Below are 23505 nucleotides of genomic sequence, written 5' to 3' on the forward strand. Positions count from 1 at the left end.
CCATTTGTTTTTCATATTCAGTGCCAATGGAATGATTTAACATTTGCTGCACGCTTTGGAGTCCGTTTGAAGTACGATCGTCCATCCTTGAGGTCCACTTTCCATCTACTGCGGCATTTTACAGCTCACCACATTGAGGCCAAGTCCTCACCGTGCTGGTCTGACCCGTGTGCTGTAAGGTTACTTGTGTGCCCCCTATCTGGTGAGGGGGCACAGGGGAGATGGGGGAGGGGGTGGACAGGCTCGGAATTGTAGTTCCACACCCGGCAGGTAGGGGGCAGAGGTTGTCTGTACTTTCATATGGGGAGGGCAGGCTGGGGACACTAGGTGGGGGAGGGGGTGGGTGGACGCAGCGTGTGTTGGAGTTGGGTGCTTTGCGTGTCGTGGGGGGTCCGGGGGGGAGGAGTTTGGTGACATCGCCAGCGTTGTGAAATATCAGCACCCCCCTTCCCTGTGGTTACTTCTTCTGGATAATCATTTATCGGGGTCAGGCCGGGGGATGGGGCGTCCATCTGTCCTCCCCAGGGGGGGGGGGGCGCAAAGAGGACATGTCATGTCCTACAAAAGGGAAATGTTCCATTTTCAGCAATGAGAGTGGGAGGGACCTCTGATATGCAAATGATCTGATCTAAAAAAAAAAAAAGACCCAATCATTTGATGTCTGTGCCAACCCCAGTTTCCCCTCCCCCCCAGTGATCAGACTGTACATTGTAACTTTGTAGAAGGAGGAGAAGTCATTTCCTTAGTTTCCCCTCCCCCAGTGATCAGACTGTACATTGTAACTTTGTAGCAGGGGGCTGATCTGTGTCAGACATTTTGTGAACACAGCCAGGAACTGCACAGGCCCAGTTGGTGGGAGATCACATGACCCCTGCCATGGGATTATAGGGAGCTGAGTAGGGACTCTCAGGGCCGCGCTCCTTCATGATATCGGTGTCCTGGCAGCCTCACTGGTGTTGACATTGGAGGATATCTATATCCGACGCCAATGATTAATCCGGTCTCCTGGACGGGTGTGGGAGGGGAGCGAGTCCCGCACTCACTTCCTATGTCAGGTGCGCAGGCTCTGGAGGTTTAATGATCAACCGGCCCCTCCAACGCCAGGAATGGGACACGCCTGGGACCTTCCGTATCCAGGAACAGTCCCCGTGCCTGGCCTGCTAAGTGGAGGTCTCAGTAGAGGTGGCCGGGTCCCTCTGATGTGGGGCGGCGCTTCCATGTAAAGGGGATCTCCGGTGTGTTTGTGTGAGTACAAATACTGAGTGATTTATACTGGAAATGACACGAAAGTGACTTTTGATGTGAGGTTTTCTATTTGCTGTTCCATATTTTGATTATATTTATAAACCGATAAGCAGATGGTGTGAAGTGCTCCCTCAGGTGGTCATTTATATATTGAGGTATGAGAGTAACAACCCAGCTGAAGTTTATTCTGCTTATTTTTTGTTATTGTGACATTTTTGCCCACTTCCCATTAGTATTTTTTTTTTTTTTAATAGAAAATTATTCAACACCCCCCCCCCCCCCCCCCCAATTTATTTATATATGTAATTTAGAACCCCCAAACATTTATTTCCTTTTTTTTTCCTAGCAGGGTCTCTGACACTTTTTGTTTTACAAGTTTAAAAAAAAAAAAAGGGTCAGACATTTTATTCTCTAGTCTAGGCCCTGCTAAAAAAAAATATATATATATAATATTTGGGGGGGTTCAAACAAAGTTTATAATGTAGATTTTTACTTGAAAAACTTATAATATTATTATTATTATTATTATTTTTTTTTTTTTTTTTTTACTAGAAAACTACTTTTTTTTTTTTTTTTTTTATAGCAAAGGCCCTAGAGAATAAAACGACAGACCCTTTTTTGTGTACAAATAAAAATCTATTTTGTGCTAGAAAATTATATGGTATATACACGGTGTGTGTATATGTATATGTGTGTGTATGTGTGTGTGTATGTATATGTATGTATATATATATATATATATATATATAACATTTATTTTAGCAGAGACCTTAGAGAATAAAATGGCAGCCATTGCAATATTTTATGTCGCATTGTATTTTTTTTTTTTTCCCAAATGTAATTTAAAAAAATAAATAAATAAAGTAAAAAACACACTTTAATGCAAAAAAACCCCCACAATAGTTACCCCAATATTTTGCATCAAACATAAAAGATGTTGTTACGCCGAGTAAATAGATATCACGCTTTAAAATTGCGCACGCTCGCTTTAACAATCTCCATAGGCGACGTTTTAAAAATATTTACAGGTTTCCAGTTTAGAGTTACAGAGGAGGTCTGGCGCTCCAATGTATTGCTCTCGCTCTAACGATCATGCCGATACCTTACATATGCATTTGCTTCTGTGTGCGAGCACAGGGGGAGGGAGCGCCTTTAAATGTTGTTTTTTTTGTTTTGTTATGTTTTTTGTAATTTTTCTTTTCTTTCTTTTTTTTTTTTTTTTTTTTTTTTTTTTTTTTTGTATTATTATTTTTTTTTTACACTTTATTTTATTTATTTTTTTTGTACTTCTTTTTTTTCCCTCTTTTATTTTAATTAATTCATTTATTTTTTGATCACTTTTTATTCCTATCACAAGAAATGTAACCACCCCTTATAATAGAGATGACAGGTCCTCCTTATGGAGAGATCTGAAGTCTTCTAAGACCCCCAAATCTCTCCTCTACCTTGGAAAGCCTGAGATCAAAAAAAAAATTAAAAAATTGATCTCTGCTTTCCAAGGAAAACAAAATGGCAATGTTTACATCTGCCAGAGCCGGACGTGATGTCATGGTGTCACTTGCAGCCTCCCAGGATCATAGAGATGGTCAGGGATCAGCTATATGGTAAACAGGCAGCACTGACAGATCCAATCTCTGGTTTCCCAGTTGCACAGGGAGGCACTGAAAGGGAGGGGGGGGGGGGGGGGGGAGTCTCCTCCCACTGCCTGTAAAAGCAATCCAGCGGCTGAAGAGCCCCTAGGCCAGCTTATACAAGAGAGGAAATCGCCGAGAGAAAAGAAAGCGATCTGGATGATGTCTGTAGCTGCACCCATCATCCAGATATCACCACTTCCACCTAAGGATGTCATATAGCGTCCCCTACAGGCGGGAAGTGGTTATACATCATCACCGAGGTCTCTGTGCTTTTCTATGCAATGCAGGCAGATCAAGGCTGGTGGGAGGGGCCAGCACATAGCTTTCTGAAAACATCAAAGCACCCCTCCAAGAACCCTCAGCCTTGATGCATGCAGTGGGAGGAGGAATATCAAAATGCCTTGGTGGGTGGGTGTAAGTCTGGAGGAGTGGGCGTTCCTAGCCAGGCTTAATTTGCATGGGTAACGCCCACATATGACACTGAGCTTTCATGATTGAAGGAACTGAAGTCTGATGAAGGGGGTGGGACCAGGGAGCAGTGGGAGGAGTTATACAACTATAAAAAAATGCCCTGATGGTCGGGTGGGTGTCAGTCTGGGAGGAGTGGGCGTTCCTAGGCAGGGCTGTATTTAGATAAGTAATGCCCACATGTGATGCTCAGCCTCCATGATTGGAAGAACTTGTGAAAGGGGTGGGGCCAGGAACAGTAAACTAAATGATGCTGGACGTCCTCCAGCCTGGAAATGGGGCGGCGCTCTATCTGACTTGCTGTAGCTTCTAATGCACATTGTGGGAAGCTCACAGTGTGCAGATAAATCACAGGAAGCCATTTCAGTCCAGGGGGAGGAGCCTGTACACCCGGAGGATGGAGGGAGGATTTCAGTCCAGGGGGAGGAGTCGGTACCTCCAGAGGATGGGGGGAGGATTTCAGTCCAGGGAGAGGAGCCGGTACACCCGGAGGATGGAGGGAGGATTTCAGTCTGGGGGGAGGATTTCAGTCCAGGGGGAGGAGCCGGTACACCCGGAGAATGGAGGGAGGATTTCGGTTCAGGGGGAGGAGCCTGTATACCTGGAGGATGGAGGGAAGATTTCGGTTCAGGGGGAGGAGCCTGCGCTCGGAGGATGGAGGGAGGATTTTCAGTCCAGGGGGAGGAGCCTGTACACCCGGAGGATGGAGGGAGGTTTTCAGTCCAGGGGGAGGAGCCTGTACACCCAGAGGATGGGGGGATAATTTTCAGTCCAGGGGGAGGAGCCTGTACACCTGGAGGATGGAGGGAGGATTTCAATCCGGGGGGAGGAGCCTGTACACCCGGAGGATGGAGGGAGGATTTCAATCCGGGGGAGGAGCCTGTACACCTGGAGGATGGAGGTTGGAGTTGTTGGCTGCTGAGATAAGCTCAGTTAGCCCTGTATAGCATGGCTGCCTCCATATATAATATAGAAACCTGGTACAAGCCGTGTGCTCATTCAGTATTTTTGGTTTACTTTTTTCCTATTATAAGTTCACCCTCAGAGAATGATACTTCCCACGCTAGGATTGCGTCCTGCGTGGCGCGCTCCGGAATGTCACCCATTGTCACCCATTGTCAGGTTACACGCAGAAATATGTCACCCGTCCAGTTACTGCCTATAGATCTGTATTGTATGGGGCAGCTGTGGGCGGGGCTATTCCAGCCTCCCCCCTGGCAAGTCCCTCGGCAAGGCTGAGCCAACAGCTTTTATTTCAGAGAGTTCTGGTATTCAAAATATTTGGTGGAAGAAGCAGTTTTACTCGTTTAAAGCACCGAGAACGATCGCTGAAACCTTCCTTTATGTTTGGGATCGCATCAGTCCTCACTGACCACTGGTCTGGATACCAAGGTGTGGGAAGTCTGCTGCCGTACAAATGTATATTTCATGTTTGGGTGGTGTCTCTGCCCCTCCCACAATGGGGGGATTTCCTGCAGTAGTTTGTGTCTCTGCCCCTCCCACAATGGGGGGATTTCCTGCAGTAGTTTGTGTCTCTGCCCCTCCCACAATGGGAGGATCTCCTGCAGTAGTTTGTGTCTCTGCCCCTCCCACAATGATGAGATTTCCTGCAGTAGTTTGTGTCTCTGTCCCTCCCACAATGGGGAGCTTTCCCCTCAGTAGTTTGTGTCTCTGCCCCTCCCACAATGCAGTTGGGCAGAGCAGAGAATTCTGGAGGACATGGCTCATCCTTTGAAGTTTTATAGTTGTTTGGGGTTTATGACCGGAATGTGGAATTTCAAGGGTCATCATATTTGAGGGTTCTCACTGTTTCTTGTCTTTTTTGTTTTCCAGAATAGGTCGTTGAATGGAAAGACGTATTCATGGAGAGATGGCTGACCAGCCCATGCCTGTGGGTCAGGGGGTCCAAATCAGATTTATCGATGACTTGAAAGAGAACCACAAGCCGCGGAGAGGACGGTCGAAGCAGGAGTCCTACGGGGTGGCCATCCGCGTCCAGGGAATTGATGGACAACCTTTTGTGGTTCTGAACAGCGGGGACAAAGCCAAGTCTTCATACGGCGTTCAGATAAAAACCGACAACAGCTATGGAAACACGTCCCCCAACCCCCCACCTGACTACCAGGGAATCGCCGCCAAGGCCAATCACACAGTCCGGTCTATCGGCTCAGACGTGGACGTGCCAGAAAACCCCTATGAGATGAAGGGCTTCAGACCAGCCGGATCGCAGTACAGCAGCACTTCAGACGAAGAGCAGAACTCCAAGCCTCGCAGTAAGCCACGGGCCCTACAGCCTACGCGAAGGGAGGAGCTTAAGAGATCCCAGTCTCACAGCTCCTTACTGGACCATGAATTGGAAGATTCATTCGGCTATGATGGACACTACAGCGAGCGGTCCTCCACTCTCGACACAACATACTCTCAGTCTTCCAGCAGCCGCGGCAGTCTGAAGAAGCTCGATAATGGCGAATACTCGACCAGAGGCGGGTACAAACCAGCGACCAGCCAACAGCCTACCTCCTATTCCAGCAGATCTTCTCAACAGAGGAAGGACATCCCCTCGCCCTCTTCGCCAAAGCTGCCGAGCGTGGACATCGACACCAAACCTCTCTCCTCCGTGGACTCGCTCATCAATAAATTCGACACCCAAATCAAGACGCGGGGGAGGACGGGGCGACGCAGCCAGGTTCTGAAAGAAGACCGGAAACGATCTCAGAGCCTAGACGGGCGGAAGTCTCACCAAGACACCGCCGACTCCCGGGAGGTCCAGACCGTGGAGAGGAATGTACAGCCAGAGAGTCGGACATTCACCAGGCAGTCGCTGGAGAAGGAGGACATCAACAGAACTCGACTGACCAAAGAGTGGCTGGAGCAAACCATGGAGGAACCAGTGATCCAAAGACCGCAGAGGACGGTGCAGGCGGAAATGCAGGTAACTTCCATGTGTTGTGTCTAAGAAGAAAATTCTCAAACCTAGAATGTAGAAATCCAAATAAAAAAAAAATGTGTGGTGGTGATAAATAAAAAGGCCACTCTAGATAAAAAAAAAAAAAAAGAATATCTAAGACTAGAGGTGTTTAGACTTTTTAAAATCTAACCTAACCACAATTTTATCTCCGTGCTTGCTCTAAGACTGGGGTCTCCAAACTTTCTAACCAAATGGCCAGTTTACTGTTCTTCAGACTTTACAGGGTCTGAACAGTGGTCAGTTGTAGTAGAAAATGTCCTGGTGTCAGTGGGAGTAAACTATTTATGTTTGGTATTAGGGGGAGTAATAGCGCTCCATCATTGGTGTCAGTGGGAGGAATAGTACCCTATTGTTGGCGTTGTCAGTGGGAAGAATAGTACCCTATTGTTGGCGTCGTCAGTGGGAGGAATAGTGCCCTATTGTTGGTGTCGTCAGTGGGAGGCATAGTGCCCTTTTGTTGGTGTCAGTGCCAGGAATTATGCCTCATTGTTGGTGTCAGTGGGAGGAATAGTTTCCCAAGGGCCAGATAAAGGCTAGCAATCCGGCCCCTAGGCCACCGTTTGAAGGCCTCTGCTTTTAGAGATCTCCAAGTGGCCACCTCCACCACTGCACCATTGTTGGTGAGGCACGTGATAGAAAGTTACGTTTGGTTCATTGGGGCTTGAGACTTTCCTATGACAAACGAAGGATGGGGAGTGGCCACCCATGGCTTTTATTTAATTCTTCCATGTCTCTGTGACTGGTAGAAGAACGGGAACTTTTATTTCATGGAAATATAATGTTTTTCATCCTGGATAAACTTGGAGTAGAAAACTAGTAAAGAGCCAGCTAGTAGTAGTAGGCCACATTCAGCTGGACTTGTTCTGGGTGCTGAAGACATTTCGTAGCTTCCCCAAGCCAATTCCTCAGATCTAATGAGCGTCAAGAACATCCACCAACATCTATATCCACTCTGGTAGAACCGCCACCTTCATCCATTCATCACTGAATGTGCAGATCAGCTTTTCTCAACCTTTTCTAAGGTGAAAGAACCCTTGACATTTATGGTCTGAAGGAACCCCCACTAATAACGACTATATCTACAGATCACCATACATCAGTGTGATGGTCAGCGGGGAGAATGCTCCTTATATTTGTGGTCATTGGGAACGTTTCCCCCTTACAGGTAGTTAAAATGATCGTTGGTTTCAGCGGTTAATTATCTGAGAGGCAGAAATTGCTCAAGGAACCCCTAGTGCTTTACGGAACTCTGGTTGAGAAACTCTGGTGTAGATGTTAATTGTCCAAGAATAGGATGAGAGATATAAAAGTTGTAGCACCACCCTGTTCTATTTATATAACCCCATCCTTGGTGCCAGGAAGCCTGCATAGGTGTTAATATTTGATTCACTTTATCACAATCTTTGTTCCATATAAAACGCAAATTGAAGGAGTAACCCCTATGCAGAGTTCCTGACACCAAGGATGAGGTGCCACCAGGGTGGTGCCACAACTTTTATATTTTCCATACTGTTCTTGGACAATCAGCATCTGCCTTGACACATTCCATGGTGATTTGGATGAAGATGTCAATGCTGCCTTTTGGGGTATTTTCCTGACACTCATTAGAACTGAAAAATGAGGCTTGGTAACGTTACGCAACAAGTCCAGTTGGATGTGACCAACTACTACCAGATTTACCATGACCTGGAGAAACAAGAACCTTCACAAACCTTTTCAGGAGCTACAATTATGTTACATGCATGTTATGTTACATGCATACCCTGTACTGTCATTGTGTGATGGACTGTATGTACCAATCTTGAAAGTTATGAACTTTGGTAAACTGCACCTGGCCAAAACCTTTGGGGGGTGGGGGTTGGATAGAATAGAGGATGGTTGGAACCCCTTTCAGGGTTTTTTCATTTTTTTTTTTTTTTTATGCTGTTTCTCATTTCGGGAGATTTCCCTTTACTTCCTGTCCTAGAGATATGGCAGAAAGTGATAGAATTTCCCTAACTTCAGAGAGATATTCTAAGATATGAAGGATATCCTAATACCACACACCATACAAAGCTGTCAATCCTAAGAGTGGTAGCAGCCTCAGCGTATGCTGTCCAAGCTCCGGCATGTTTCATCCCGCCCCAAAACGCGCCAGAGTGTGGCTTGGATGGCGTCAGCTGCTACTACTACTCTGTTATAGGGGGTGCAGCCAAGAGGGTACCGTGTATCATGTGTGGTGGTCTTGCCCAAAGGTTCAACGCTTCCAGATCAGAATATTAACTCTCCCTTATTCAATGACCATGTGAATGGAATAATTAACACCCAATAGCCCACTTTTTAACCTCTCTTAAGTGAACTACGTATGATATATTGAGCAGAGATGTATGAGCCGACCTGGAACAAAGGGCGGAGTCTCGGAGCTATGCTACTTTTTTTCTAAACCAATAGACAAGCTTCCATATCAGAAAGTGTGGGAAAATGAACTGGGAGAGGAAATAAAGGAGGAGTGGAAACGATGGTCAGATATGGTGCACACGTGGTATCTTGAATACTTTGTTAGTGGACGCTAATTATAAAGTACTTGCCGTCCAAGCCCCAATGTGTTTCGTCCTGCCCTGAAACGCATCAGGGCTTGGACGGCGACCTGCTATCACACTTTTAGTATTGATGGTTTTCTATGGTGTGCGATATTGGTCATATGTTGAGGCTTATAGGTTGCACAGAGCCAGGACGGACTCTCATGCAACCTGCACCCAACATTGAGATCCACCAAATAGGAATAATGATGCTTGAGTGAAGATCCTAAGACCTACCTAGGTTCACCATTAGACTATTGTCCCCGTTGGAAGATGCCCTCTCACTTTTTCTGCATCGTAATAATGGTCACCAGGATAGATAGAGCTAAAGCAATAGAAATGTGATAGAGGGTCTACCCTTCTGAAAAAAAAAGCTTTAACTTTTATATACACCTTAAGTTAGTTGGATTTTATATACTATGAGATGTCCAGCTGATGTTTCCTCTTTCCTTCAGCAGCTGAAGAGTACCCCAGACCTTCTGAAGGATCAGAAAAAAGACGAAAGTGACCCCACCCGGGAAATGATCTACAGCATCCTGCGGGACGGGTAACTATGGCCGAACCTTTCCAACTTTCCACACCAGATTACATAAGTAAAGCCTCACTTAATATTTAAATAGGGTAGGGGTGGGTACCATCATCCTAATTGAGTTGATAGAAAAAGGGATGGGTTAACATGAGCTACTCCAAACAAAATGCCCTGTAACGCCTGTGGTGGTTGAAGGACTACCGAGATAGGGTACCTGAGATAGTCCTTCAACCACCACAGGCGTTACAGGGCATTTTGTTTGGAGTAGCTCCTGTTAACCCGTCCCTTTTTCTATCCACTTTCCACACCAGTTTGCCAGCATGAGGAAATTCTTACAAAGCAATCAATGACCAGTAGAAAAAGCCACTAAAGAGTCTCTCCACTCAGAAATGTTTCACTGTTCGATAGATATTGGAAAGTTAAACTGCCTGATAGTATCCAGTTCTGCACAATTACTGTAGTCAATATGAGGAGTTTCCACCAACCATGATGGAGATTCTATTTTATTGTTATATTCTGGAGGGATTAGAAGGTTTTTCTGGTTGAAGTGACCCATAAAACAATGCACTGGTCCTAGACACTTGAAGCACCTTACACCATGGGTCACTTGGAACCTCTAGAGCAGTGGTGCAGTCCTTCTAGACATTGGAAGCACCTTACATCATGGGTTATTTGGAACATCTAGAGCAGTGGTGCAGTTTGAGACATTTGAACCACCTTACACCATGGGTGACTTCGAACCCCTATAGCAGTGGCTCCCAATCTCAGTCTTCAAGTCCCCCAATAGACCATCTTTTGGAAATTTCCCTTAGCTTTATTAGCTGTCATAACTACCTAACTATTAAGATTAATTTAAAGCATCTGTGCAGGGTGAAGAAAAAACCTGAAAACATGACCTGTTGGTTACTTGGGGACTGTGTTTGGGAACCACTGCCCTAGAGGAACATTAGTAGTTAGCACTATATTTGTGCACAGGTGAAAGGTCTAGTTTCCATGGAAAGTACTGTTTCCACTTAATGGACCTTACTAAAGCTGGTTCTACTCAACACCTGAAGTGCCAAAAAGGCATATTCAGCCCAGACAGGGGGATTGTAGTCCGCATACATTTTTTTTATACACAAAGATGTATCCTTTGTTTCAGATCTAATGACAGTGAGGTGATGCTGAGGAAGAAGACCGGCCTTCTTCTGGAGAAATTTCAAGCCTTGCGGGTAAGAATGAAAAAAAAAAAGGGGGGGGGGGGTGTAGCCTTAAAATACCTGTCATTGTAGCACAGTTACTAATCATATCCCTGATAAAGGACCCTTTATGGTGTCTTTACATGGCTACTGGCACAGAAATCTCCATCCAAAGTTGTGGGCTCAGACACCCCTTATCTCAAAAATTCAAGTGAAATACAACCACATAAAGACACGGCAAGGGGCCTCCTTCCAGGGAAGTTATCTACTTCCCCCTCCTTCGTGTGTATGGAGCAGTTCATGTCTATTGAGTTACATCCTAACTTAAAACCACAGTGATGGTCTTCTGAGATCATAAGAAAGTGTCTATCCCAGGTCTGTGTAAATGTTGTGTCTCTGCAGACCTCTCCTGGAGAAGACACACAGACTTTTGTTAACCGGAATAAGGAACTGGAGAAGAAAGTTTCCCAGCTCCAGCAACAGCTTGACGATGAGATAAAGGTGAGACTAGGATGTTAACCCTCCACCTCAATACTTTCTAAATCTTGTGTTTCTTGACTCTGCCTGATTGGATCCTGACTCTTGTTGATGCTTTGCAGCAAAGGATGAAGCAGGAAATCTCACGGGATCGTCCCACACCCTCTGTGCAGAGATTGGAAATCAAGCTGGAGGAGAGCATGGAGGAATGTAAGAAGCTGAGAGATTTGTTGGAGAAGAAGAAAAATGAGCTGAGCTCTATGAATCAAGAGTAAGTCTATTGCTGTCCCCCAACCCTCTTCCTGGCCACAGCCTTTAATGGCAAGTCCAGCCAACACGTGAAAGCATTTGATAGACTGTAATGCTGTCCAAGAAACCCAGAAACTGCGCTAAAAGTCAGGCGCTGACCTCGTTTACCGTACTTCAAAATCAGTGTGATCTCCTACAAAATGAGAACACACAGATCCACAGAGGGCACTGGGTGTGTACTTCCATCAGCCTGGCTTGTGCATCCCAGGGTCTCCAGCGGGTTGAGTCCCAGGGTCTCCAGCGGGTTGAGTCCCAGGGTCTCCAGCGGGTTGAGTCCCAGGGTCTCCAGCGGGTTGAGTCCCAGGGTCTCCAGCGGGTTGAGTCCCAGGGTCTCCAGCGGGTTGAGTCCCAGGGTCTCCAGCGGGTTGAGTCCCAGGGACACTAGATCACATGAGGGATGGGGTGTCTGGATGAAAAACTGCTCATCAATTAGGCTGTTCAAGTTTTCATTTTACAATCTTTGACCTTTAAATATCAACAACATTAAAGCAGAGCTCCACCCAAAAGGGGAGCCCCCCCCCCCGCTGCCACGTTTGGCACCTTTTTGGGGGGGAGGGGGAAGCGGGTACCTGGTTTTGACAGGTACCTGCTCCCACTTCCAGGTCCCTTTCTCCCCGCGAAGTGAGCCAGAAGTTCGGCCCCTCCTCTTCCGTCCCCCCCTGCAGCTGGCCAATTCACAAGCGCTTGCACAGTAGGAAACCAGCTGTGAAGCCGCAAGGCCGGTTTCCCTTAGCCAAGATGGAGGCACCAGTACCTGAGAGCCGATTTAAGAATCGGCTTGGGTGAGGACTGCTAGATTCCTGGACAGGTAAGTGCCCTAATAGTAAAAGTCCACAGCTACAGTGTTTGTAGCTGCTGACTTTTTACATTTTTTTGGGGGTGGGGGGCCAGAACTCCGCTTTAAAGAGGTAAGCATTTATTATATTGAAGCTTATTAATTCTTTGATGTGATGGCTGCATTCGTTTTTTCTTATTTAGTCTTTCTTTCCTTTATTTTAACCTGGTGATCTAGCCCATAAGTCTGTTGTTTTTTCAAAAGAACAGGCTGTCCTGCAGATGTAAGGGTTAGAGGATTGAGGTAAACCATTTTACTTCTGACAAGGGTGCTTACAATGATCAGATTTTATTCATGTAAAACCTTTATCCCAAAAGAAACAAAACTGCCACTGCTTATGATGTGTTAGCTGGAGTTTGGCTTCAAGTTGTTAGTGTATCTAAATCTGCTAGTTCATTTTACAATCCCCTCCCTCCAGACTGGCAATGCTGCTGTCCAAAAGTGCCCCCTGTGCTCCTTCCTCCAGAGTGGGGAGTGAGGGGGGGGGTTAAAACAGGAGGTGTGTTGCTGGCCAGATCACCAGCTGAAAACAGAAGGGAGGGGGGTTAAGCTTTTAAAAAAAAAAAAAAAAGTTCCAGGCTCTCCAGCGGGTTGCGTTTTTCCAGGCTCTCCAGCGGGTTGCGTTTTTCCAGGCTCTCCAGCGGGTTGCGTTTTTCCAGGCTCTCCAGCGGGTTGCGTTTTTCCAGGCTCTCCAGCGGGTTGCGTTTTTCCAGGCTCTCCAGCGGGTTGCGTTTTTCCAGGCTCTCCAGCGGGTTGCGTTTTTCCAGGCTCTCCAGCGGGTTGCGTTTTTCCAGGCTCTCCAGCGGGTTGCGTTTTTCCAGGCTCTCCAGCGGGTTGCGTTTTTCCAGGCTCTCCAGCGGGTTGCGTTTTTCCAGGCTCTCCAGCGGGTTGCGTTTTTCCAGGCTCTCCAGCGGGTTGCGTTTTTCCAGGGTCTCCAGCGGGTTGCGTTTCCAGGGTCTCCAGCGGGTTGCGTTTCCAGGGTCTCCAGCGGGTTGTGTTTCCAGGGTCTCCAGCGGGTTGTGTTTCCAGGGTCTCCAGCGGGTTGTGTTTCCAGGGTCTCCCCTGGGTTGAGCTCAAGGGACATTTTTTTGGGTTTAATACAGCTTTAATAACGATGGTGTTGTATGTAGCAGAGAGATATTCAGCCACTAATGCAGCTTTGATATTATAGATTGTGTTGAGTCATTTCCAGGTCGTTATATGCTTATTCGGGTATTCAGCAGTTCTGAGGTGATTAGAAAGCTTAATGTCAGTGACAAGTCCATTATAAATATCCCCGAGTCCAGACAAACCGAGGGTGCAGCTTCATGTCAATGACAAGTGCATTATAAATAGGTCAATTTAAGTTAATTTGTAGCAGGCAATATACCTCTGCATCCCTTTATCTTACACTCTGCAGTTGGAACATAATACGATAAGGTACCTGATTCTGTCTCATAGCAGGTGTTGACCTACTGTAACCTAAACAGTACATTCACGGAATGCATCTGTATAGACGGTCAGCTATAGCGTTCTGTCTGTATCAGTTGGGATAGAGCGACACCTGGAGACACAGCAAAGGTACTGCAGGCAAAGTCCCTACCGTGGGAGAAATACACTATATGGCCATACAACTATCACACCTACCTATATTCCCCAAAGTATGGGAACCCTTCCAAATTCAGTTCATGTTCTCCTGGTGCTGGTAATACTCCATCATACAAAGACATTGTAGAAAATTTAAGGTAGCAGTTTGGCGAAGACCCTTTTATGTTCCACCACGACTGTACCTCTGTGTACAGAGCCAGGACCATAAAGACCTGGTCTGACCGGTTTGTTGTGGAGGAACTTGAGTGTCCTGTACAGAGCCCTGACCTGCCCTTAACCCTTTGGAGCACCTTTGGTATGAGGTCTTCTCATCCAACATCGTTACCTGCCCTACAGAACACATTTTGTATCTGTGGCGATCTACGCTATGTCCGGCCCCTCTCCTCCCCCGCTGTCTTCTGGGAGACACACAGGTCCCAGAAGACAGCAGGGACCACTCAGAACGCACAGCGTGACTCACGCATGCGCAGTAGGGAACCAGGCTATGGAGCCACAAGGCTTCACTTCCTGATTCCTTTACTTAAGATGTCGGCACCTCCACCCGGAGCCGAGGGGCAGGACGGCTTCAGGTGAGGACATCACGGGCTACCTGGACAGGTAAGTGTCCTTATTTTAAAAGTCAGCCGCTGCAGCATTTGTAGCTGCTTTTTATTTTATTTTTATTTTTTCAGGTGTAACTCCGCTTTAACCCTATGAAACGCCTTTGGTATGAGGTCTTCTCACCCAACATCAGTACCTGCCCTCAACCCTACTGAACCTTTTTGGGATTAGATCTTCTCATCCCAAGGTTTTTCAGTAGGTTCAAGGTCATGGAGACATTTGAGTGCTCTGCACAGAGCCCTGCCCTCAGCCCTACTTTTGGAATACCTTTTGGTATGAGGTCTTCTCATTCAACACCAGTACCTGCACTTAACCCTACAGAACACCTGTGGTGTGAGGTTTTCTCACCCAACATCAGTAACTGCCCTTAATCTTTGGAAACGCCTTTGGTATAAGAGTTTCTCATCCCAAAGGTGTTCAGTAGGTTTGAGGTCATGAAGGAGCTCAAGTGTCCTGCACAGAGCCCTGACCTCAACCCTACTGAACACCTTTGGGATGAATTGGAATGCTGATTGTGAGCCAGGTCTACTCTACCTGACCTCACAAATTCCCACAGACACCCTCCAAAATCCTGTGGAAAGCCTTTCCAGAAGACTGGAGGATGTTAGAGCCACAAAAGTGGTGGGGGCACTCCATGTAAATGGCCATTGGTAGAGGGGGCAACTCTATATTATTGGGCATGGTTCTGAAATGGGATGTCCTAGAAGCTCGTGATGGTCAGATGTTTACAGACTCTTGCCATATAGTACACATGCCAATGTTGGTCTTCTGAAAGTGCTACTTTACTGGCTGTGTCTGGCATTACATTCGAATCGTAGACCCAGAACAAGCATGCAGAATAGTCAAATGTCAGTAATATAGATGAGAATTAATTTCAGTGATTGTAGAGTTGGGTAGCAGAGAAATGCAGTAAACAGTACCTGTCAGGAAAGGTCTCCTCCGCTGGTAATATCGATCATTTGGCGTGCAATACTGAGGTCCACCAGCAGGTGTCTCCTGGCAGTTCGGAGCTGTCAGAAGAGCTCTTTCCTGCAAGTATTCTGTCACCTTTGGGCCGCAGTACTGGCGTCCACCAGCGGAGGGATCCTGGCAGTATGGAGCAGGTATTGCCCTCTGCAGACAGGTGTCACCTGACCTTAATTAGTAGAGCTGCAGTATAAATACCCGGCAATTGCACACTTATGTTGCCCTGGTATTGTTCCTTGAGCCCTGAACTGCATCCTGTTACCTGGACCCTGAGCCTTGTACCTGACCCGTCCCCCCTGAGATCCACCCATCCTCTCTTGTCCTGTTTATCTCCCTTCCCAGCCACTGATTCCCTGTTTATGACCCCGGCCCGGCTTGACTACGATTCTGGTACTCCCTCTTGCTACATATGCTGGTTGATTTAATATCACTGTTTGGTTGTTCACTCTGTATTGGTGGTGTGTTCACATATGTATTTTCCTTAATAAACTTACTTTTCACCTATTTATGTCTGGTTCACTCTGTCACAGTCACATCTGGTTTATGACCAAATACCAGGGCCATCCCTGACCAGAAATGGCTGCACAGGGGAACCATTTTTGACTCAGTTTGGTTGCAAACATGAATGCCGATGAGGTTACTTATTTTTCTCTGCTGGCATCTGAAAGTGGTGATTATTGCCGCCAGGCTTTGAAAGGATGGCCTAGTGACCAGTTGTTTGCCACTATACGTTTGGCTCACTCCCTGGTCGATCAGGGTTATATATTGTTTGGGGAGGTGTGCAGCCTTTGATCAAGCTATGTACTGAGCTGGCCCTGCCCTGTATTCCAGAGGGCCGTGATGATTTCACGCCTCCTTTTGATATGAATCGGGTTGTATCCCTAGTGTGGCTTTTTGAAGATGATCCAGACGATTTTTGTGAGCACTACTCAGCCTGTTCCCCACAGGTGATTGCTGAGTGCATTGTGTCTGCTCAGTCTTTTGTTAGACAGGGAATTTTAAAAGCACAGTTTGTACAACCTATACTTTCAGCATGGTCTGACATGGTGCAAGCAGCTCCAGCCAAAAAAACCACCTCTGCCACCAAACACCAGCCTACCTAAATGTATGTTTCCCCATCACCCATGTCAACCTCAGTTGCAGCTCAGTATACGCTGCTCCCAACCAAATACTCATATCCGGTCTCTGCTTCCTGTACCTATCCTGTATTCAACCCACCTGCCTCTTCTCAGCTGTACACAAACCCACAGGAACTTCCCCCAGCTACTGTTACTGTTACCTCTTCTCTACCATATCCCAATCCTCCTCTCCAGTCTGCTGCACCCCTCACCTACAGAGCTTCAGTGGCTAAGCCAAAGAAAAAACGAAAGTTTCTTTCTCGGACATCACGGGACACAGAGCCACAGTAATAACTGATGGGTTATGTAGGTACCACTAGGTATTGGACACTGGTCACACCTTAATCAGGAAGTTCAACCCCCTATATAATCCCTCCCCTCACAGGGATACCTCAGTTTTTACGCCAGTGACTTAGGTGTTGGATGTGTAAAGATGTCCTGTGCTGAAGCTCCAAAGGGAATATCCTGATATCCTATACTGGGGCAAGCCAGGCGAACCGGATCCATTCAAAGTGTATTTTCATGGCCGAATTGGATGGTACCCGGGCCTCGTGTCCGAAGAAACGAGGTTTTACCTGTAATGCTTCTCTTTTTAGAGAGCTGGACCCCGCATATTCAGAAAAGGGTCGTTAACACCTTATTTCTGGCTGGGTGCTTTACAGGGCCAGAACTGTGGATCCCCCTATCCGTAGGGGGCCCCAGTCTCTGAAGGTTTTTTCAAACGGAGCCCACCCTGAGAGGTGAAGATTGGGTCTGTATATACAGAATCCTGCGGCTGGATAAGGTAAGAGGAGATTCCACAGAATTTTAATTCTAGTAGGTTTTCTCCTTTAAGGTAAATGCATGCTATGCCTATTGTGACCACCGGGGGCTGCCAAGAGCACATACCTTCTCATGCTGATTTCTGTTCCAGCATTCAACACTGCACTGAGCTCCTCCGACCGACTCCAGGTAGGATGGGATGGGGGGTTTTCTCCTCTGGGATATTCCCCCCAGGCTAGGGGGAGGCCGCGGGAAGGCTGTAAGGCGATTTTACTCCGCACTGTCGCTGCCGCCGCCGCCAGGCCGCCATTGCATCATGCAGGCTCTATCTCTGCCAGCCTTTCTCCTTCCTCCTCCATCCCCAGCCTTCCTCCATGCTTGTTCCGGGGGGGCGGTAGAGGGGGGGGGGGCGTCAGCACAGTGTCAGCGTTGCCACATTGCCTGAAACAGGGCTATTTAAAGCACACTTTATAGGTGCTCTGAGCCTATGGAGGGACACAGAGCTGACAGTCGCATGTAGGTGGGACACAGGCATTCTCCTAGGCTGCATTTACTAAAGTAACACCAGACTGGGCATTTGGTAGCAAGGCTTTTAGCCAGACTACATCGCTCAGCAGTCAGTGTTCATTTGTTTGATACCTCCACCTTGTTGCTTTGCACTATGGGTAGAGGAGGTTCAAATACCCCCAGAACCAGAGACACTAGGGGATCTCATTCGGTTCTGAGGACCCCCTGTCTGCAGCATCCTCCCCCCCCCCCCCCCCCCGAGGGGCCAGGGAGAACCGTTGGGGTCAGGGGCTGTACCCGCTTCTGGCACTTCAGCCCCTGTATACATTACACAAGAGGTTTTTTCCTCAACCATTACTGGTTTAGAGGAAAGATTGATGGCCGTGATTACGTCTTCACTCAGTGGAAGAAAACGCACTAGGCCTTCCTCTGTTCCCCAAGACCCTCAGGCAGAGGAGCTCTGGGATAAAGGAGAAGAATCCCCTTCAGAGGATCGGGATGGGACGGATGATTCCTCTTCGGAGGAATCAGGTGGAGAGAGACCCTCTTCAGCTTCCCAAGAGGAGAAAGTCTTAGTAGATCCTTACTGGATTGGTCCGCTCCACATTTAAGTTGCCCATATCTGAATCAGTTAAGGAACCCTCTTCTTCTTTGGGGTCGCTGAAGCCTTCTCAAACAGCACATGCTTTTCATGTTCATAATTTGCTTGAAAAGCTGCTTTATTCTGAGTGGGATCACCCAGATAAGCGTTTTCTTCCACCAAAAAGGTTTTCAACACTTTATCCTATGGAAGAAAAATTTATTAAGATGTGGGGAATGCCGGCCATTGATGCGGCCATTTCCTCTATAAATAGTAGTCTGACTTGTCCTGTAGACAACGCTCAGATGTTTAGGGATCCTGTGGATAAAAAGATGGAATCCTTATTGAAGGATGTTTTTTCCTTAGCAGGATCAGTGGCTCAACCTGCAGTAGCAGCGATTGGGGTCTGTCAATACTTAAGAGACCATGTTAAGCAGGTCATCAAAGTTCTACCTGAACAGCAGGCCCAGGGGTTTGCTAACCTTCCAGCGGCCTTATGTTATGTTGTTGACGCCATCAGAGATTCTATCATGCAAACCTCTCGTCTTTCACTTGGGTTGGTGCATATGTGTAGGATCTTATGATTGAAAAATTGGTCAGCCGAAGCACCATGTAAGAAGCTCTTGGCTGGGTTTCCTTTTCGTGGTGCAAGGTTGTTTGGAGAAGACTTGGATAACTATATCAAGAGAATCTCTTGTGGGAAAAGCACTCTCTTACCTGTTAAGAAGAAGAGTAAGCATCCCTCTTTCAAATGGACTCTTTCCCCAGCGCCAGGGGCATCTGCCTCCAGGCAGTCACGACGGCCTCCTCCGTCTGGGGCAAGAAACAAGAGTCAACCCCAGGGACAAAAGAAGTCCTGGGGGAAGAGGTCTTCTAGACAAGACACTAAGGCCTCTTCCTGAAGGGGCGCCCCCGCTCGCTCGAGTGGGGGGAAGACTGCTGCAGTTCTCAGGGCTCTGGCAGGAGGACTTCCAGGACAGATGGGTAATCTCCACGGTAACCTTAGGGTACAAGCTGGAGTTCCAAGAATTTCTCTCTCCTCGTTTCCTCAGATCAGGTGTTCCCAGAGACCCAGAGAAGAAGCAGTCGCTCCTTCTAGCGTTAGAGCGACTTTTGTCGCAAGAGGTCATTATGGTGGTTCCCACAGAGGATCAAGGATTGGGCTTCTATTCCAACCTTTTCACGGTCCAAAAACCAAATGGGGATGTCAGACCCATTTTGGATTTAAGAGATCTGAATTGATTCCTAAGGATTCAGTCCTTCCGCATGGAATCAATTCGGACAGTAGTCTCCATCCTGCAGGGAGGAGAATTTTTGGCATCGATAGACATCAGAGATGCATATCTACATGTGCCCATTTTTCCTGCTCATCAGAAGTTTCTATGCTTCGAGATAGGAGGGTGCCATTTCCAGTTTGTGGCTCTGCCCTTTGGGATAGCCACTGCACCTCGAGTGTTCACAAAGATCTTGGCTCCTCCTCTGGCCAGATTAAGGGCTCAGGGTATAACTGTCATGGCATGCCTAGACGACCTGCTCTTGATAGACCAGTCGGTAGCCTCCTTGAACGGGAACTTGAGGACCACGGTCAAGTATCTGGAACACCTAGGTTGGATCCTCAACCTAGAAAAGTCTTTCCTAAAACCAGTAAGAAGACTGGAGTATTTAGGTCTGATCATAGATACAAGCCAGGAGAAAGTTTTTCTTCCTCAGGCGAAGATTACTGCTTTAAGGGAACTGATCCTAACAGTCAGGACCAAGAAGGGTCCTTCTGTCCGCCTTTGTATGAGGCTGCTAGGAAAGATGGTGTCTTCATTCGAAGCAGTTCCCTATGCTCAGTTTCATTCAAGACTGCTGCAACACAGTATTCTGTCGACCTGGAACAAGAAGGTTCAGGCATTAGACTTTCCGATGCACCTGTTTCAGGCGGTGCGTCAGAGCCGGGCGGTATATCTAGCCCTAAAGGCCTGGACTGTCAGGCTACAGGGTTGCCCAGTCAGGATTCAGTCCAACAATGCCACAACAGTGGCTTATGTCAATCATCAGGGAGGCACCCAGAGCCGGGCTGCTCAAAAAGAGGTGAACCAGATCTTAGTCTGGGCAGAGATGCATGTGCCATGCATATCGGCAGTTTTCAGTCCAGGGATAGAGAACTGGCAGGCGGACTATCTAAGTCACCAGCAGTTACTCCCAGAGGAATGGTCTCTGCATCCCGACGTTTTTTGGCCATATGCCAAAGGTGGGGGGTTCCAGATGTAGATGTCTTTGCTTCCCGATTCAACAAAAAGATAGATTTGTGGCAAGGACAAGGGATCCTCTTGCATGCGGGACGGATGCGTTGGTGATTCCGTGGCATCGGTTCTCACTGATTTATGCATTCCCGCCTATTCTGCTACTGCCACGACTCCTTCGCAGGATCAGGCAGGAAAGGAAGTTGGTACTTCTGGTAGCCCCCGCTTGGCCCAGAAGGACTTGGTATGCAGAAATAGTAAGGATGATGGTGGGTTCCCCGTGGACCCTACCGGTACGCCCAGACCTCTTATCTCAAGGTCCAGTGTTCCATCCTGCCTTACAAACGCTAAATTTGACGGTTTGGCTATTGAGACCCACGTTCTGAAGAGTCGTGGGCTTTCAGGTCCTGTGATATCTACCTTGATCAATGCAAGGAAGCCAGCTTCCAGAATGATTTATCATAGAGTCTGGAAAGCTTATATATCCTGGTGTGAATCCAGGGGTTGGCATCCCAGAAGATATGTGATTGGTAGAATTCTTGATTTTCTACAATTGGGATTAGAAATGAAGCTGGCCTTGAGTTACCATCAAGGGCCAGGTCTCGGCCTTATCAGTATTATTTCGACGGCCACTTGCTTCGCATTCTTTGGTCCGAAAGTTTATGCAGGGGGTGATGCGTCTTAATCCTCCGGTTAAGGCGCCCCTAAACCCCTGGGACTTGAACTTGGTTCTGTCGGTGTCACAGAAACAGCCTTTTGAACCAATAAGTCAGATTCCTTTGGTCTTGCTGACAAGGAAACTAATTTTTCTGGTAGCCATCTCTTCTGCTAGAAGAGTATCAGAATTAGCAGCACTTTCCTGTAAAGAGCCTTATTTGATTGTACACAAGGATAGAGTGGTACTGCGCCCTCATCCTAGTTTTTTACCGAAGGGGGTTTCAGATTTTCATCTAAACCAAGACATTGTTCTGCCTAGCTTTTTTTCCAGATCCCTGTTCTCCGGAAGAAAGATCACTACATTCTTTGGATGTAGTAAGAGCAGTCGGGGTCTATCTGGAAGCAACTGCTCAAATTCCCAAAACGGACGTTTTGTTCATGCTGCCAGAGGGTCCCAGTAGAGGACAGGCAGCGTCAAAAGCTACCATTTCTAAATGGATTAGACAATTGATTATTCAGGCTTACGGTTTGAAATGGAAGATTCCTCCGTTTCAGATCAAAGCACATTCCACAAGAGCTATTGGTGCTTCTTGGGCAGTGCATCACCAGACCTCTATGGCTCAGATCTGCAAGGCTACAACCTGGTCTTCAGTCCATACATCACCAGATTTTATCAGGTGGATGTGAAAAGGCATAAGGATATTGCCTTTGGGAGTAGTGTGCTGCAGACAGCGGTACAAGGTCCTCAGGTCTGATTGTACCCTACTTGGTTGTGATTTCCCCCCCCCCCTCAGTTGGCATTGCTTTGGGACATCCCATCAGTTATTACTGTGGCTCTGTGTCCCGTGATGTCCGAGAAAGAAAATAGGATTTTTTATAACCACTTACCTGTAAAATCCTTTTCTTTCGATGGACATCACGGGACACAGAGGGTCCCGCCCCTCTTCTAATACACTTATATTGCTTTGCTACAAAACTGAGGTATCCCTGTGAGGGGAGGGATTATATAGGGGGTTGAACTTCCTGATTAGGGTGTGACCAGTGTCCAATACCTAGTGGTACCTACATAACCCATCAGTTATTACTGTGGCTCTGTGTCCCGTGATGTCCATCAAAAGAAAATGATTTTACAGGTAAACTGTTATAAAAAAATCCTATTTTTTTTTTTCCAACCAAGACGATCCTGCCAGTAACCCAATCTGCCTCCGCACCAGCTAATCCAATCCAGTCTGACGTCCCAGTGTCTGTTATCCAGTTCGATGTCCTGGTACCCGCCTTCCAGCCTGAGGGGCCAGTGTTCCAGCCTGAGGGGCCAGTGTTCCAGCCTGAGGGGCCAGTGTTCCAGCCTGAGGGGCCAGTGTTCCAGCCTGAGGGGCCAGTGCCTACTTTCCAGCCTGATGTGCCCACTCTCCAGCCTGATGAGCCTGCTTTCCAGCCCGATGTGCCACTGTCTGCTGCCCAGCCTGATGACCCGGAGCTTGCTGCCCAGCCTGATGACCCGGAGCTTGCTGCCCAGCCTGATGACCCGGAGCTTGCTGCCCAGCCTGATGACCCGGAGCTTGCTGCCCAGCCTGATGACCCGGAGCTTGCTGCCCAGCCTGATGACCCGGAGCTTGCTGCCCAGCCTGATGACCCGGAGCTTGCTGCCCTGCCTGATGACCTGGAACTTGCTGCCCAGCCTGTGCCCATGCCCACTGCCCAGCTTGAAGTGCCCGTGCCTGCTGCCCAGTCTGATGTGCCTGCTGCCCAGTCTGATGTGCCTGCTGCCCAGTCTGATGTGCTTGCTGCCCAGTCTGATGTGCTTGCTGCCCAGTCTGATGTGCCTGCTGCCCAGCTTGAAGTGCCTGCTGCCCAGCTTGAAGTGCCTGTACCTGCTGCCCAGCTTGAAGTGCCTGTACCTGCTGCTCCGCTTGATGTGCATGTTCCTGCTGTCCCGCTTGATGGGCCTGCTACCCCACTTGATGTGCCTGCTGCCCAGCTTGAAGTGCCCCTGTCCGTTGCCCAGCTTGAAGTGCCTGCTGCCCAGCTTGAAGTGCCTGCTGCCCAGCTTGAAGTGCCTGCTGCCCAGCTTGAAGTGCCTGCTGCCCAGCTTGAAGTGCCTGCTGCCCAGCTTGAAGTGCCTGCTGCCCAGCTTGAAGTGCCTGCTGCCCGCTGCCCAGCCTGGAGTGTTCCTGTCCGCTGCCCAGCCTGGAGTGTTCCTGTCCGCTGCCCAGCCTGGAGTGTTCCTGTCCGCTGCCCAGCCTGGAGTGTTCCTGTCCGCTGCCCAGCCTTGAGTGTTCCTGTCCGCTGCCCAGCCTGG

General features: G+C 47.9%; 1 protein-coding gene across 1 annotated transcript in view; it reads left to right on the top strand.

Annotated features, from left to right (window-relative positions):
• Positions 1 to 1066: 1066 nt before the first annotated feature.
• The window catches only part of CGN (cingulin), a gene marked incomplete in the record, with an annotated part of 94923 nt that continues 72484 nt past the window's right edge, over positions 1067 to 23505 (top strand). The window contains 6 exon segments of the mRNA XM_073609180.1: positions 1067 to 1245; positions 5181 to 6279; positions 9329 to 9420; positions 10544 to 10613; positions 10983 to 11081; positions 11180 to 11328. Of these exon segments, the coding sequence (XP_073465281.1) occupies positions 5194 to 6279; positions 9329 to 9420; positions 10544 to 10613; positions 10983 to 11081; positions 11180 to 11328 (1496 nt within the window).

This window comes from Aquarana catesbeiana, linkage group LG13, assembly GCF_042186555.1.
Source record: "Aquarana catesbeiana isolate 2022-GZ linkage group LG13, ASM4218655v1, whole genome shotgun sequence".
NCBI lineage: Eukaryota > Metazoa > Chordata > Amphibia > Anura > Ranidae > Aquarana > Aquarana catesbeiana.